This window comes from Glycine max, chromosome 6 (assembly GCF_000004515.6).
Source record: "Glycine max cultivar Williams 82 chromosome 6, Glycine_max_v4.0, whole genome shotgun sequence".
Taxonomy (NCBI): Eukaryota; Viridiplantae; Streptophyta; class Magnoliopsida; order Fabales; family Fabaceae; genus Glycine; species Glycine max.
In genome coordinates, this window is record NC_038242.2 from 26,132,480 (window position 1) to 26,149,463 (window position 16,984).

The 16,984-nt window shown below is 37.3% G+C and overlaps 1 protein-coding gene across 1 annotated transcript; it reads left to right on the forward strand.

Moving 5' to 3' along the window:
* The first annotated feature begins 2,857 nt into the window (after positions 1 to 2,857).
* On the forward strand, positions 2,858 to 15,024 carry LOC102664815 (uncharacterized). Its single transcript, XM_006582550.1, has 3 exons — positions 2,858 to 2,879; positions 13,921 to 14,172; positions 14,591 to 15,024. Exons 1-3 carry the CDS (start codon positions 2,858 to 2,860, stop codon positions 15,022 to 15,024), a joined length of 708 nt encoding a protein of 235 aa, XP_006582613.1.
* Positions 15,025 to 16,984: the final 1,960 nt, after the last annotated feature.

Consider the following 16,984-nt stretch of genomic DNA (forward strand, 5'->3'; position numbering starts at 1 on the left):
ATAAAAGAACTATGAATATTGAGGAATCCATTCATGTTACCTTTGATGAATCTAATGTTATCTTGTCAAGAAAGAATATGCTAGATGATATTGCAGATTCTTTAGAACAAATGCATATTCATGGACAAGATTCTATAGGAAATGGTAAAGGAAACAATGAAGATCCTCCAGAAGAAGTCAAATCCAATGATGAACTTCCAAAAGAATGGAAAGCTTCAAAAGATCATCCCCTTGACAACCTTATTGGTGATATCTCAAAAGGGGTAACAACTAGACACTCTCTTAAAGATTTATGCAATAATATGGATTTTGTATCTATGATTGAACCTAAAAATATAAAAGAAGCCATAGTAGATGATAACTGGATCATTGCCATGCATGAAGAACTGAATCAGTTTGAAAGAAACAATGTGTGGAAACTAGTAGAAAAACCTGAAAATTATCCTGTCATAGGAACAAAATGGGTTTTTAGAAATAAATTAGATGAACATGGCATAATTATTAGAAATAAGGCTAGGTTAGTAGCAAAAGGTTATAATCAAGAAGAGGGAATAGACTATGAAGAAACATATGCTCCAGTTGCAAGATTAGAAGCCATTAGAATGCTCTTAGCATATGCATCCATAACGGATTTTAAGCTCTATCAAATGGATGTTAAAAGTGATTTTCTAAATGGCTTAATTCAAGAAGAAGTATATGTTGAACAACCCCCAGGTTATGAAATCCCGGATAAACCAAATCATGTTTATAAATTGCAAAAGGCTCTTTATGGTTTGAAACAAGCCCCTAGGGCGTGGTATGAATGTTTAAGCAATTTTCTCCTACAAAAATAATTTTCTAGAGGAAAAGTGGATACCACATTGATCATAAAGAGAAAGCATAATGATATTTTGTTGGTTGAAATATATGTTGATGATATAATTTTTGGATCCACTAATGATTCATTGTGCAAGGAGTTTTCCCTTGATATGCAAAGTGAATTTGAAATGTCAATGATGGGAGAACTAAATTACTTCCTGGGATTACAAATCAAGCAAACTCAAGGAGGTATATTCATCAACCAAGCCAAGTACTACAAGGAATTGATCAAAAGATTTGGGATGGAAAGTGCAAAACACATGGCTACACCGATGAGCACTAGTTGTTACTTAGATAAATATGAATCTGGTCAGTCTATAGACATGAAACAATATCGAGGTATGATCAGATCTCTTCTCTATTTATCTGCTAGTAGACTTGATATTATGTTTGGTGTATGCATGTGTGCTAGGTTTCAATCCAACCCCAAACAATCACATTTGAGTGCAGTAAAGAGAATCATGAGATATCTATTAAGTACAATCAATTTAGGATTATGGTATCCTAAGAACTCAACATGTAACTTAATAGGATATTCTGATTCTGACTTTGCCAGATCTAAAACTGATAGAAAAAGCACAAGTGGAACTTGTCAATTCATTGGATCTGCTCTTGTCTCATGGCATAGTAAGAAGCAAAACAGTGTTGCTTTATCCACTGCTGAAGCGGAATATATCTCTGCCGGCAGTTGTTGTGCACAGATTTTATGGATGAAGCAACAATTATCTGACTATGGTATCCTTCTTGATCACATACCTATTAGGTGTGATAATACTAGTGCCATAAATCTATCCAAAAACCCTGTACAACATTCTAGAACGAAACATATAGAAATTAGGCACCATTTTCTAAGAGACCATGTTCTAAAGGGAGATTGTTTGCTAGAGTTTGTTGATACAAAGAATCAGCTTGCTGATATATTTACAAAACCTCTCCCAAAGGATATATTCTTTTCAATAAGAAGAGAATTAGGCCTTTTAGACCTTAGTGATTTGGATAGGTAAAGTTTATGATTGATTGATTGTGTTTTGATTAAGTATGACTCTTGTTTCTGTTTAATTTATTTTACTTTTCTTGTTGGTATAATTAGCTCTTAAGATAGTATAAGTTTTTAGACTTAGAAATAAGTTTTCTTTTAAGAAAAGGCTATTGTTTTGTTCTGGTAATCGATTACATGAATACTGTAATCGATTACATTAGAACAGATGGCCTGTAATCGATTACAGTCTTCATGTAATCGATTACCAGTAGGCTGCCTCCACCTGTAATCGATTACAATGCGTCCTGGTCTATAAATACCACATTTTTCAGAAACCCCTGCGCAGCCTCTTCCTCCTTGCGACGTCCCTCCATTACCAAACCTTCAAACCTTCCTACCTTACTCATTTCTTCATCAAATCGACTCCCGTAACTTGCAATCTTCTTCTTTTTTCATTTTTCGTTTGATTTCACCGATTGCAATCTGCAAAAACTCCATCATATGGCAAAATCATCAAAGAAACGTAAGGGTTCATCCACCTCCGCTTCGGCTTCAAGAGCTCATCGTTCCGGAGCCACCAGCGCATCCACAACACCAATTCCTCCCACCTTATCCTCTTCCACACTGTTTTCTTCTGAAGAACAGCAGATACGGTACTCAAACCTTTTCTCATCTCGTTCCATTATCGACCCTAAGTTCATAGATATGGATTTCTTTTCTGCTGAAAGTTTTGATTGCATTCAAGCATTTCAGAACTTAGGTCTCATACCTTTCATGTCATTACAATTGCCTGTTTATCCTAAATTGGTTAAAGCTTTTTATTGTAACCTTGAAATTCAGGAAAGCACTTTGATTTCTGAGGTTTTTGGGATGAAAATGGTCATTGACCAATCCCTTTTGCATAACTTAACCTAATTGTCCAGTGACGGTGTACCATTTGAAGGTACACTGAATGACGATTGGAAATTTGATTTCTCTGCATATGATGCCCGCCAGTTGGTTTGCACCAACCATGCGGATATGGCTGGACGCCTTCTTGCCGGTTCATTGGCTTTTGAAAGCCGCATCATCATTATCTCATTGTGCGTATTTTGCTTCCACAATCTTCCAACCTTGCCCAGGTTTCTGAGGAAGATCTTGTTATCATGTGGGCCTTTCATACCGGGCGTTAACTTGACTGGGCACACTTAGTCAGATATCGCATGCATAAGGCATTGCGATTAAATGCTCCATTGCCATATCCACACCTTGTCACTCTTTTTCTTCCCCAATTTCAAATTCCTCTTGATTCTGAACCTTATGTTCCAATCAAGAGATCTTTTTTAATTGGTGCTGCTGTGATTGCCTCCTTTGGTTACCGCAAAGAGCATGATGGCTCTTGGGTCAAAAAGGGTGCTCAACCCGCTGATGATGAAGGCAACCTACCAGTTGAAGATAATTCCTCTCTTCTTCGAAGGCTTTTGGACAAGTTCAATGGTCTTCAGACTTTTGTTGGTGACAAGTTTGATGCCATGGAATTGCAAGTCGACATGTGGTTCGATGCCATGGATTCAAGGATCACCAAGGTTGAAGAAGATGTCTCCTTCATCCGTACTTGCTTTGATCCACCACCACCGCCTCCATCATCATCTTAGCTTATTTTTTTATTATGATTAAGTATTATTAGTACTTTGTTTTATCGCCGTGTATTTGGCTTTTTGTTTCTCTAGTTATCGTAATCTTGCACTTCTATTATATTTCTCGACTTTGCTTTGGTTGGTTATGACAATGTATGGACTTATTTTGGTTTAATGTTTGGCTCTGTTTAGATCTTGATTGTTTTGCTTAGTTCTTTTTGATGTTGCCAAAGGGGGAGAGAACTTGGGTTAGAAATCAATTAAAATCAATTAGAAATCTATCATTAAAAATCAATCCTTAAAGATAGGCATACATGCCAAAAGATAGGGGGAGTAAGGGTTGTGTGAACGTGCTATCATCTTGTATATAGCTTGTCTTGATTTCAGGGATTGTCATCATCAAAAAGGGGGAGATTGTAGACAAAGGATCAAGCTGAATGTTTTGATGATGCCAAAGGATCACATGTTTCTCAAAGCTTTATTCAAGACAAAGAAATTAAAGATATTCAAGATGGATGATAAAGACAGTCTCCAGAGTCTTAGGAAGGGTATATTAAATAGGAAGGGAATTCCTAATTGAAGTAGCAAAAGGTTTGACCAAGAAATTTAAGTTAAAAAGTCTTTTTCAAGAGATTTACTCTTTGGTAATCGATTACCAGAGGATGTAATCGATTACCAGTGGCCAAAAATGATTTACAACAACTATTAAAATTTGAATTCAAAATTTGCACTGTGTAATCGATTACACATATATGGTAATCGATTACCAGCAGTTATTGAACGTTTTAATTTAAATTTTAAAGCTTGTAATCGATTACACACATACTGTAATTGATTACCAGAGGAGATTTTCAGAAAATATTCTCAACTGTCACATCTTTTCATTTGGTTCTTGAATGGCCATCAAAGGCCTATATATATGTGACTTGAGACACGAATTTGCCAAGAGTTTTTCAGAACAACAAGTGTTTATTCTCTCAAAAAAATCAAAATCGTTTTATCCTCTTAAGAATTCCTTGGCAAATTCAATTGCAATTCATTAAGGAATCATTTGAGTGCTCAGATTGTAAAATCTATCTCTTTCAAGAGAGATTCATTCTTCTTCTCTTTCTAATTCACTAAGGGATTAAGAGATCGAGGATCTGTTGTTGTAAAAGAATTCTAAACGCAAAGGAAGGATTGTCCTTGTGTGTTTAGAACTTGTAAAAGGAATTTACAAGATAGTGGAACTCTCAAGCGGGTCGCTTGGGGACTGGACGTAGGCACAAAGGTGTGGCCGAACCAGTATAAATCTGAGTTTGCACTTTCTCTTCCCTTAAACTCCTTTATTTATTATTGTTTTATATTCATATTCAAATTTTTCTATTTGAATCAATATTTAAGAAGCTCATTATTAAGGGAATTTATAACTTGATAGAATTTTAATTGGGGAAATAGTTTGTAATATCTTAATTCACCCACCCCCCCTTCTTAAGATATCTGAGGCTACTTGTCTAACAAACTTCCTTGAGAAGCTTCTTTGAGAAAACTTCCTTGAGAAGCTAGAGCTTAGCTACACACACCCCTCTAATAACTAAGCTCACCTCCTTGAGAAGCTTCCTTGAGAAGATTCCTAAAGAAGATAGAGCTTATCTACACACACCTCTCTAATAGCTAAGCTCACCTCCTTGAGATGAAAAGCTAGAGCTTAGCTACACACCTCTTATAATAGCTAAGCTCACCCCCATTCCAAAAAGTTTGTTAAGTCATGGTAGCCCCAAATTTCCCTTATACTTGGTGGAGTGGGCCAATCAGGAATGACCTTTATTCTCTTAGGGTCCATGGAAACCCCTTGATCACTATTTAAAAAAATAAGGAAAGTAATGCAATAAAGCATACCTTTTTCTGTATTTTCATGTTGATTATTCCTACAAAAAAATACGACAAACCTAAGGTGTCTCATATGAGCACCTAGGTTTGTATTAAAACCAAAAATAAGAACAAACCTACCTAATGAGTCCCTATGTACATGAATCATGAAGATGTTGGGTGCATGAATAATTTTACAAAAGAGGGTTGCAACACTCAACACATTCATCATATCACTTATTTTAGGGCTTTGGTGCCTAATAATACCTATTTTGGGCACCAACAAAGCACAAGGATTTAAGCTCTTACGAACCAAACCCTCATCCAACAACTTCTTTACTTGAGGAATAACCTTAAGCCCAAGAGGTGTGGCAGTGCTAACAAGTGTCTTTTTACAAAGGAGAAGATGTGGAGGTTGTCTAAGAGGGAAAGTTTCTTTAATATTTGTCTTTATTTCAAAATGACTTTCCTTCTGAGCTAACCTCTTGGAGGAGACACTTACCTCTTTATACTCCTCCTTAACCATTAAAGGTTGTCCTTCTTCTTAGGGGTAGATTTCTTCACTAAATTCTTCCCCTTTTGCTTCTTCACTTTCAGTAGAGGAAGGTGAAGTATTAGCCTCATCTTGGCTACTATAAATGTCTTGGCCCCTCATAATCATGGTTTTCTTGGTGGGGCATTGAGAAGTAATGTGTCCTCTTCCAAGACATTTAAAGCACTTTATGGAGCTATTATTCTCTTGCATACTATCCTTAAGGGATTGTTTTTCTATCATCTTCCCCTTATCATATTTGGGCTTCGAAGGGGTCACCCCTAAGATGCCTTGAGCTTGGTCTTTCTTTGGATAAGAGTGAGAGCCATAAGATTTTGAAGTAGACTTCCTTTTAAGTTGTTGCTCTACCCTTATTTCCAATCTAAGTTAACCTCTACATTGTCCTTCCCAAGGAAGTATGGAAGGTAAAGGAAATAAGCTATGAAAGTGAGCAAGAAAATGTAAACTAGGCGAATCCTAAGAGTGTTTGGATGACCACATTTAAGGTTCTCAACAAAACACTCACAATTCTAAGGGAAAATTGCCTAAAATTATTGCACACAAATGGAAGTTTGGTAACCTATTGGAGGCTCCCAACACACTTCCAATGAAATGCCTTTTTGTTACAAAACTTGAAAGCAATGAAGGTAAGTAAATTGCAAATTACAAAATTACAAAACGGTCCTCAATTTTTGATGCAATCCTACTCCGCAAGGGCATTGGATAGAAAAACTCCAAGTAGATTGGGCCAGAGATGCAAGAGAAGGCCCTAGGGTTCTTATGAGCCTTAGGGTAGATTTCGGGCCCATGGGCTAAGTACGAGCCCGCTTATATTTGTAAATATTAGATTAAGGTTTCATTATTTTTGGGCCTTGTATTTAGGGCTCCATAATGTAGGTAGGGTACCCTAGAAATATAGGATTTTTCAGCCCTTGTATTTTAGGGCACCTAGACTAGTTTTTGTATTAGGGGTAGTTTTGTAATTTCACATGCACTAAGTGGATATTTGATGTGTGTGGTTGGAAATAAATTTAATTGAATTGGTAGAAGCCCAATCCAATTAAATTTTAGAGGGGGAGGTGAGCATTTGCTTACTACACCCCATTGCCACATCATATAGTCACACTTTGTGCATGTCCTTCATGCTTTTCATGCCTCATGACACCTAAGCACACTTAGTGGAGAATCTTAGAATTGATCTTGGATTAGTGGGCTGAACCATAACTAAAATTCACTAATCATAATTAGTGAAATTTTGGCTCCAAAGTTTGGCTCCACAAATTCAATTTCAAATTCAAGTGAAATTTGAATTTCCCTCCAATTTTGTGTGACACTTAGGCTATAAATAGAGGTCATGTGTGTGCATTTTTTTCAACTTTGATGATTTGAATATTAACTTCAGATTTCAAAGCTCATTTAGAGCACAAAATTTCGTGCTCTTCTCTCCCTCTCCCTTCATTCATCTCCTTCTTCCTCCAAGCTCTTATCCATGGCCTCCTATGGTGGTGAGCTTCTTCTAGACTCATCTTCTCCTTGAAGTGGCGTCTCCTCTCTCTCTTCCTTCTCCATTCCGCTGCCATTCATCTTCCAAGAAGCAAAGGAATCCATTGATGAAGAAGATCCTAGGCCTACAAGCTCCAATGGAGCTTGCATCATGTGGTATCAAGAGCATCTTCATCTAGGTGATGTTCTTTTGCTTCCTCTATCTTTTTGTTCGGTGAATTCTCTTTAATTCCTTGTTCTTCATCTTATTCTCCATGTATATCCTCCATTGTCTTGTGGTTTGGTGCTGTTTAGAGTAGATTCAAAAAAAATAAACCGATTAAATCTTAGATCTACACTTGTTCTTGCATTTCTATGGTTCAAATTTTGTAGATCTACTCTTGAATCTTGTTTTTGTGTTGATTTTAGGTTCTATCATTTTTCATTCATAATATTCTTGTGCTGAACCTTTAGATCTAAATTTTGTTCCAAAATATTGATTAGAAAAAAAAAAACACAAAAATCTAAGTGTAAATCACTTAATCCATGTTGTCTTAGAGTCATGTTTAGTCATAGTAATTGTCACATTATGTTCTAAGTTTGTGTTGAATTTTATTTTGTTGATTGAATTCTAGATACATTTGTTCATGTATTCTTGTCATTCTTAGCCTATCTTTTGAATTTTGAGTCTAATTCATGCATGTTATTTAGTTCATAACATGTTCTAAATCAATTCCTAGAAGTAGTCTTGTTCTTGAACTTTTTTTTTTGCTTTCTAAGTTTCCTACATGATGCCTATGATGAAGTTGAGTTGTGGTGCTGAGTTGTGGCTGGATTTGTGAATCAAAATAAGTCTTAAGCTCTCTTTAATTGTGTTATTCAAGATAATTGAGCATAAGCAAACACAAATTGTAACTATCCAAGCCTTAAGCAACATAAACACTACTCTTGATTTCTAGGCTGAAATCGCTGGTGCTGGCAGCTTGAACATACGAACTTGTATAAATTACTGGGAATTGGTAACTACGTTTTTTGAGCTGAAACTTTTACTGAATTTTCTAGACATCTGGACCAAAATTATAAAAAAAGAATCAAGCGATTTGGATTAAAGAAAAAAATAATAAAAATCTCACAAGTTGGCAGAAAAATCAGTGTCCAGGAAAAAAAAGAAAAGTGAAAGGAAAGTGTGCTTGTTGTTTTGGCTCAAAATTTGTTCTATAATTGGTGCATATTTTATACCAATCCTAGTTCTGAAATTTCAATTGAACATTATTGTGAAAACAAGTGCCAAAACTAGAGGTTTCTTGAGTCTTTTTTTTAGAGTTTTTCTACTCTACTCTAGAGCCATTCTAGGTTTCTCTTTGAGTCCTAGCTTGCTTTTTGTGCTTTTCATTGCTTTAATTGTTGAATAATCCTTGGAAATTTGTCTTGTTAAAACTCTATTGGTTTAGCTTTCATTTCATTTTTTTTTTTGTCTTTGGTTATTGCTTGTCTCTTTGTTTCCTTGCTTGTGAGTTGCCATATAGGGAATTGGAAAGGAGGATTGGTGCCATATCTTGAAGAATTTGAGTCAAGAAGCAAGGGGCCAACCACCTTAAGAGCTATTGGACTAAGAAGCACTCCAAATTGAGTGAAACACTAAAGAGAGAATAGCCACCACAATTGAGGACTTTTTTCTTTGTAATTTTGTAATTGGCAATTTGCTTTGCTTTCAAATTTTGTAACAAAAAGGCCTTTCATTGGAAGTAAGTTGGGAGCCTCCGCTAGGTCACCCTACTTCCATTTGTGTGTAATAATTTTAGGCAATTTCCCCTTAGGATAGTGAGTGTTTTGTTGGGAACCTTAAATGAGGTCATCCAAACACTCTTAGGATCCGCCTAGTTTGCATTTCTTGCACTTTAATTTCTTGCTTATTTTCATAGCTTATTTCCTTTACCCTCCATTGTCAAACTGTCTAGATAGCTTGCCTTTTACTAATTAGTTTTTACCTTATCTTTCACACCTCTTTTAGTGTTTATTTTGGCTAGTTTCAACCATAGTTTATTTTACCTTTTGTTTTCAAACCCCCAACAAGAAAGAACCATAACTTAGGAACCAACATGAGTCTTCATTCTTCATCTAGTGTTAATGGTGAGGGTTCTACTCCTAAGGACCCCTTGTATAAGATATTAGATGAGTTGAGATCCCTTAAGTTGTGGAAAGAAAAACAAGAGAGAAAAGAAAAAGGTAAAAAAAGAGTGGAAGAAATAAGTCAAGATGAAAGAAAGAAAATAAGAGAGGAAGAAAGAAGAAAAATAATGAAAGAAATGAAAAGAGAAAAACATGTCTCCTATAGTAGTCATAACTCTTGCAAGAGCCTAAGTGAAGAACTTCGTGACTATTATGAAGGAAGGCATAGGTCACATCTTAGACCTCACTCCCATAGGAGAGAAAATGAAAGAAAGCCTCAAGAGGTTAACATTAAACTCCCATACTTCCATGGGAAGGACAATGCAGAGGCTAATTTAGATTGGGAAATAAAGGTAGAGCAACAACTTAAAAGGAAGTCTACTTCAAAATCTTATGGCTCTCACTCTTATCCAAAGAAAGACCAAGGTCAAGGAATCTTAGGGGTGAGACCTTCTAAGCCCAAAGATGATAAGGGGAAGACAATAGAAAAACAACCCCTTAAGGCTAGTATGCAAGAGAAGACTAGCTCCATGAAGTGCTTTAAATGTCTTGGAAGAGGACACATTACTTCTCAATGCCCCACCAAGAAAACCATGATTATGAGGGGCCAAGACATTTATAGTAGCCAAGATGAGGCTACTACTTCACCTTCCTCTAGTAAAAGTGAAGAAGCAAAAGGGGAAGAATCTAGTGAAGAAATCTATCCCCAAGAAGAAGGACAACCTTTAATGGTTAAGGAGGAGTGTAAGGAGGTAAGTGTCTCCTCCAAGAGGTTAGCTAAGAAGGAAAGACATTTTGAAATAAAGACAAATATTAAAGAAATTTCCCTTCTTAGACAACCTCCACATTTTCTCCTTTGTAAAAAGACACTTGTTAGCATTGCCACATCTCTTAGGCTTGAGTTTATTCCTCAAGTAAAGGAGTTGTTGGATGAGGGTTTGGTTCGCAAGAGATTAAATCCTTTTGCTTTGTTGGTGCCCAAAATAGGTATTATTAGGCACCAAATCCCTAAAATAGGTGGTGTGATGAATGCTTTGGGTGGTGCAACACTCTTTTGTCAAATTACTCATGCACCCAACATCTTCATGATTTGTGTACATAGGGACTCATTAGGTAGGTTTGGTCTTATTTTTAGTTTCAATACAAACTTAGGCACTCATATGGGACACCTTAGGTTTGTCATACTTTTTGGTAGGAATAATCAACATGAAAATACAGAAAAAGGTATGTTCTATTGCTTTACTTTTCTTAATTTTTTAAATTGTGATCAAAGGGTTCCCATGAACCCTAAGAGAATAAAGGTCATTCCTGAGTGGCCCGCTCCACCAAGTGTAAGAAAAATTTGGGGCTTCCAAGACTTAACAAACTTTTACAAAAGGTTTGCCCCATATTTTTCTATACTTGTAGCACCACTCATTGAGTTGGTGAGGAACCATGTTCCTTCATGGGAAGATGCCCAGGAAATGAGTTTTCAGACCTTACCTTACTTCAACATACTAAACACCACTAATACATATGTTTTTGTTCTTTTTACAGGTGTTAAGGGAAGGAGCCCAGAGTATCAAGAACCTCAGGATTTGAGGTCAAATCCTTTTCAAGGGGGAGGGAATGATGCAATCCTACTCCGCAAGGGCATTGGATAGAAAAACTCCAAGTAGATTGGGCCAGAGATGCAAGAGAAGGCCCTAGGGTTCTTATGAGCCTTAGGGTAGATTTCGGGCCCATGGGCTAAGTACGAGCCCGCTTATATTTGTAAATATTAGATTAAGGTTTCATTATTTTTGGGCCTTGTATTTAGGGCTCCATAATGTAGGTAGGGTACCCTAGAAATATAGGATTTTTCAGCCCTTGTATTTTAGGGCACCTAGACTAGTTTTTGTATTAGGGGTAGTTTTGTAATTTCACATGCACTAAGTGGATATTTGATGTGTGTGGTTGGAAATAAATTTAATTGAATTGGTAGAAGCCCAATCCAATTAAATTTTAGAGGGGGAGGTGAGCATTTGCTTACTACACCCCATTGCCACATCATATAGTCACACTTTGTGCATGTCCTTCATGCTTTTCATGCCTCATGACACCTAAGCACACTTAGTGGAGAATCTTAGAATTGATCTTGGATTAGTGGGCTGAACCATAACTAAAATTCACTAATCATAATTAGTGAAATTTTGGCTCCAAAGTTTGGCTCCACAAATTCAATTTCAAATTCAAGTGAAATTTGAATTTCCCTCCAATTTTGTGTGACACTTAGGCTATAAATAGAGGTCATGTGTGTGCATTTTTTTCAACTTTGATGATTTGAATATTAAACTTCAGATTTCAAAGCTCATTTAGAGCACAAAATTTCGTGCTCTTCTCTCCCTCTCCCTTCATTCATCTCCTTCTTCCTCCAAGCTCTTATCCATGGCCTCCTATGGTGGTGAGCTTCTTCTAGACTCATCTTCTCCTTGAAGTGGCGTCTCCTCTCTCTCTTCCTTCTCCATTCCGCTGCCATTTATCTTCCAAGAAGCAAAGGAATCCATTGATGAAGAAGATCCTAGGCCTACAAGCTCCAATGGAGCTTGCATCAACAACAACAGCCTGTCCCTCCTTTCCAGAATGTTGTTGGTCCAAGCAAGCCATATGTTCCTCCTCCAATACAACAGCAGTCACAACAAAGACAACAAGCAACTGAGGCTCCTTCTCAACCTTCCTTAGAAGAATTAGGATCAAAATTTCAGCCAACAATTCATTCACCAAAACTAAAATTCACAATAGACACAATCATAAGGAAACCTAAAAGTTCAAGAAAAGGATCACAATCAAAGACTCTCTAAGAATTTTGGATGAACATGTTAAGGACTAATTAACATGTAAAGATTTGACTCAAATAAAATAATAGGCTAAAAGAATTTCATACACTCATGAAAAAATGAGTTAGACAAAGAAACAAGAAAAATAAAATTCAGCACAACATAAGAAATCTTATGTGACAAGTTTCATGACCAGACATGACTTCTATGACAAAACTACAATAGGTTAACAAGTCACTCTAGATTTTTGAGGTTTTCTTCTACTTTAATGTTTTTGTAAGAATTTTATGGCTTAGGTTTCAGCCACAAAAAATAACAAGACAAAACTCAAAGGAACCTAAACTCAACACAATTCATAGTTCAAGAACAAGAACAAGAAATTTGAACCATAGAAAATCAAATCTAGCTTTTATAGCAAGTTTAATCGGTGGAAACTCTAAAGAATCATGTTAAAAACATTTATCACAAGACATTTGAGGAAATAGATGGAGAAAAATGAAGAAAAAACAATGGAAGAGATGGTAAAGCAAAAGATTAATGGAGGTTTATGGAGCACATACTTGAAGCTCTTGTGCTCTGATAAGCTTGCTTGTGGAGCTTCTATGGAGGCTGGATCTTTGAGCTTCAATGAGGTCCTTCAATGGTGATTTTCCACCATGGAGATGCAGCGGAAGACAAAGGAGAAGAGGTGAGAGCAAGCACCATCCACTAGGGAATAAGCCATGGAAGAAGGAGCTTCCCCACCAAGAATGTGCCTTGGATAAGAAGCTTGGAGAGGATGCTTCAATGGAGGAAAAGAAAGAGAGGGGGGAGCGCAAAATTGAAGGAGGAAAAGGGGGAGAGAAGTTGAACTTTGAGTTGTGTCTCACAAGATTCTCATTCATCAAAGTTACAACAAGTGTTACACATGCTTCTATTTATAGACTAGGTAGCTTCCTTGAGAAGCTTTGTTGAGAAAACTTCCTTGAGAAGTTTCTTTGAGAAAACTTCCTTGAGAAGCTAGAGCTTAGCTACCCACACCCCTCTAATAACTAAGCTCACCTCCTTCAGAAACTTCCTTGAGAAGATTCCTAATGAAGCTTGAGCTTAGCTACACACACCTCTCTAATAGCTAAGCTCACCTCCTTGAGATGAGCAGCTAGAGCTTAGCTACACACCCCCTATAATAGCTAAGGTCACTCCCATTCCAAAAATACATGAAAATACAAAAAAAAGTCCCTACTACAAAGACTACTCAAAATGCCCTGAAATACAAGGCTAAAACCCTATGCTACTAGAATGACCAAAATACAAGGCCCAAAAGAAGGAAAAACCTATTCTAATATTTACAAAGAAAAGTAGACCCAACCTTGGCCCATGGTCTCAAAAAATCTACCCTTAGGTTCACGAGAACCCCAGGGCCTTCTTTAGCAGCTCTAGCCCAATCCTCTTGGAGTCTTCTATCCAATACCCTTGGGGGGGGGGTAGGATTGCATCAAAATAGGCCACCACAACAAGGGCCTAGTCTTTGTGATCGAACAACGAAGCTGGAAGAGACTCTTGCTCAGTTCATGCAAGTATCAATGTCAAATCAAAAGAGCACATAGTCAGCCATTAAGAATCTAGAAGTCCAGGTGGGACAACTGGCAAAACAATTGGCAGATCATCTGTCAAGTAGCTTTGGAGCCAACACCGAGAATAATCCTAAGGAGGAGTGCAAGGCTGTTATGACTAGAAGCAGATTGGCCACCATGAATGAAGGTGACAAAGGAATAGGTGCAGAGAAACAACAACTGGTAACTGACCCAACAATTGATCCGGTGGTAGAACCCCTAAGTGAGTATGAGGAAGAAATGGAGGTAGAAGATGGGCAGAAGAAGGAGACAACAATAAATTTGAGTGAACAAGAAATAAGTGAGAAGGAAGAAAAAGAAAAAGAACAAGAAAGAAAAAAAAATGAGAAAAATGAAAAAAAAATGAAGAACAGCAAGAGTGAGTGTGCTAGAGATAAAAGAGAGAAGCATCTCTAGCTGAAGGGAAAGAAGTACCATATCCTTTAGTACCTTCTAGGAAGGATATAGAAAGACATCTAGCTAGATTTCTGGATATTTTCAAGAAGCTAGAAATTACCATGCCCTTTGGAGAAGGTCTACAACGGATGCCGCTCTATGCTAAATTTCTGAAAGATATGCTAAGAAGAACAAGTATATTCATAGTGACACCATAGTCGTGGAGGGAAACTGCAGCGCTGTAATTCAATGTATCCTTCCACCAAAACATAAGGATCCAGGCAGTGTCACTATACCTTGTTCAATAGGTGATGTTTTAGTAGGCAAGGCTCTTATTGATTTAGGAGCCAATATTAATTTGATATCTCTTTCCATGTGCCGGAAACTTGGGGAGTTGGAGATAATGCCTACTAGGATGACTTTACAGTTAGCAGATTGCTCTGTCACCAGACCCTATGGAGTGATTGAAGACGTTTTGGTTCGAGTAAAACATCTTATTTTTCCTACTGATTTTATTGTAATGGACATTGAGGAAGATGCAAATATTCCTGTCATTTTGGGACGTCCATTTATGTCTATTGCAAGCTGTGTAGTGGACATAGGGAAGAAAAAGTTAGAAATGAGTCTTGAAAACCAACAAATCAGCTTTGATCTATTTAATGAAGGAAGAGAATTGCTGGACCAGGATGTGTGCTTACAGGTGAAGGAGTTGGATGAGAAGGTTCTGAAAGAGAGAACCAAGATTGATCCAGGATAATAGAGCGATGCGTCAAGCTAATGACGTTAAACAAGCGCTTGCTGGGAGGAAACCCAGTCATTTATTTTTAATTTTGTGTTGTTTGCATTGAGTGTAGTTGATTGCTTGTGATTGTGTGTGATTTCAGGTTGATTAATATTGAAAAAAAGGGTGCATAAGCTTTGGTGAAGAGGTGAACAGAAAAAGAACTTAGAAAAATCTTTCGGTTGTTCACTCGCTAAGCGCACCTCTCACGCTAAGCGCCAAGTCTTCACGCGCTAAGCGGGCCCTTGCTTGCGCTAAGCGCTTGGACCCCTGACTAGTGGCTGGATGGTAGCGCTAAGCCTAATTACCTCTTTGGAATCTGAATTTCTCGAATTGGGCTTAGCGAGGTGATGTGCTAAGCGCAATTCCCTCTCTGTTTTGGAAATCTTTGGAATAGCGCTAAGCGCCAGCTAAGCGCTAAGCGCAAGCCATCACAGCACTAAGAAGCATGTTTATGCGCTAAGCTCACCATTGGTTGCTAAGTGCGTGTCCTCACGCTAAGCCTAAAAACCTCTTTGGAATTTGAAATTTGTGAATTGGACTTAGCACGAGAAGTCACGCTAAGCGCTTGGGCCTTAAAACCCAAACATTGTGTTGTCACGCTAAGCGCGGTTGTGCGCTAAGTGCGCAATACAAAACTGCTAAAATAAAATGGGAACTGCCTAGGCAGTTACCATTTTACACTAAAGAGCATTTTTCCCACACTTTTGTGCATTGTGCCTTTCTTCTGCGTTGTTCTATGCATAAAGTTCACTACATTCCCACATTCCTGCTTCTTCATGCTATCTGTACCTCAATCCAAGTAAGCTTTACTTGCTTGATTTTCTTTTCAAGTTTCAAACTTTAGGATAGAGGACTTAGTAGTTTGTAGGTTGAATCTCTATTTAGGTTTAGTGTCATTAGGTTAGTATGGTTAGAATAGACTTAGGGTTTCACTATAGGAGTAATGTAGTTAGGATTTAGTGGCCAAATAAGGGCCTTAGTCGAAAGGGGTGAAAAACCCCTGGGTTTTTTTTTTCTGGAAATCGTGATGAGCGCGCTAAGTGTTGTGCTGCGCTAAGCAAGTTCATCGCTTCTGTTGAAGATTTTGATTTCAAAAAGATCGTGGTAAGCGCGGTCATGTCGCGCTAAGCGCATTCATCTTCTCTGTCTGAAAGGACAACAACCTTATTTTTAGAATTGTGTGAAATTGTGTTACCCTAACTTTTATTTCTTTTTTATTTTTGAGGTCGACAAAAGCGGGGCTCTTGCTCTTATGTACCCTCCATCGAAGAGGAAATCAGACCTACGTAGTTCTTTTTTAAGGGTGAATCAAGCGATTCTTTTTACTTGGAAGCTGGTCATTTTAAGGTGTTGGACCTTAAAAATGATCCATTTTACTTGGTAAGAAAAACTTGAGGTGTTGAACCTTAAAATCCTTTTTAGTATTTTTTTTTTGCGGACGAGCTTGACTTTGCGAGTTGATTTTAGCCTTAGTTCCACTTTAGTTATTAGTCAATTCAATTAAGAAAGAGAAATCCCAAAGAGAAACGTCCAATTGATTTTTTTGCTTTATTTTACTAAAAAATATTTTTGATTATTATATTATTATTTTACCTCTTTTTGGTTTCCAACGTGGTTACTGCGTGACCGAACGATCGGATTTCATTTTAACAGAAATTAACAGATATTACAAATCAAATGATCGGTGGAAATTTATTTTATTTTTTTGATTAGGCGAGAAAGTGACTTAAGTAAATGACTAAAGCACGTCAAAAGGGGGTACGAAAAGTAAATGAAACGAGAATAGAAGTACATGAAACAAAGGTGAACCACCACGGGTACATAGAATGAATTGAAAAGTTCGATTTCGGGAACTTACCAGTTGAAGACCGAAGAACGATGAAGAACGAACGATAAATGACGAAGAACGGTTGAAAATCTATGCGAAATCACC

Excerpts from the sequence above, each read along its gene's own strand:
- LOC102664815 (XM_006582550.1), top strand. The coding sequence starts at position 2,858 with ATGGCTGGACGCCTTCTTGCCG. Across the intron at positions 2,880-13,920 it reads GGCTGGACGCCTTCTTGCCG|ATCATCTGTCAAGTAGCTTT; the intron begins GTTCATTGGCTT and ends AACAATTGGCAG. Across the intron at positions 14,173-14,590 it reads TTTGAGTGAACAAGAAATAA|GCAAGGCTCTTATTGATTTA; the intron begins GTGAGAAGGAAG and ends ATGTTTTAGTAG.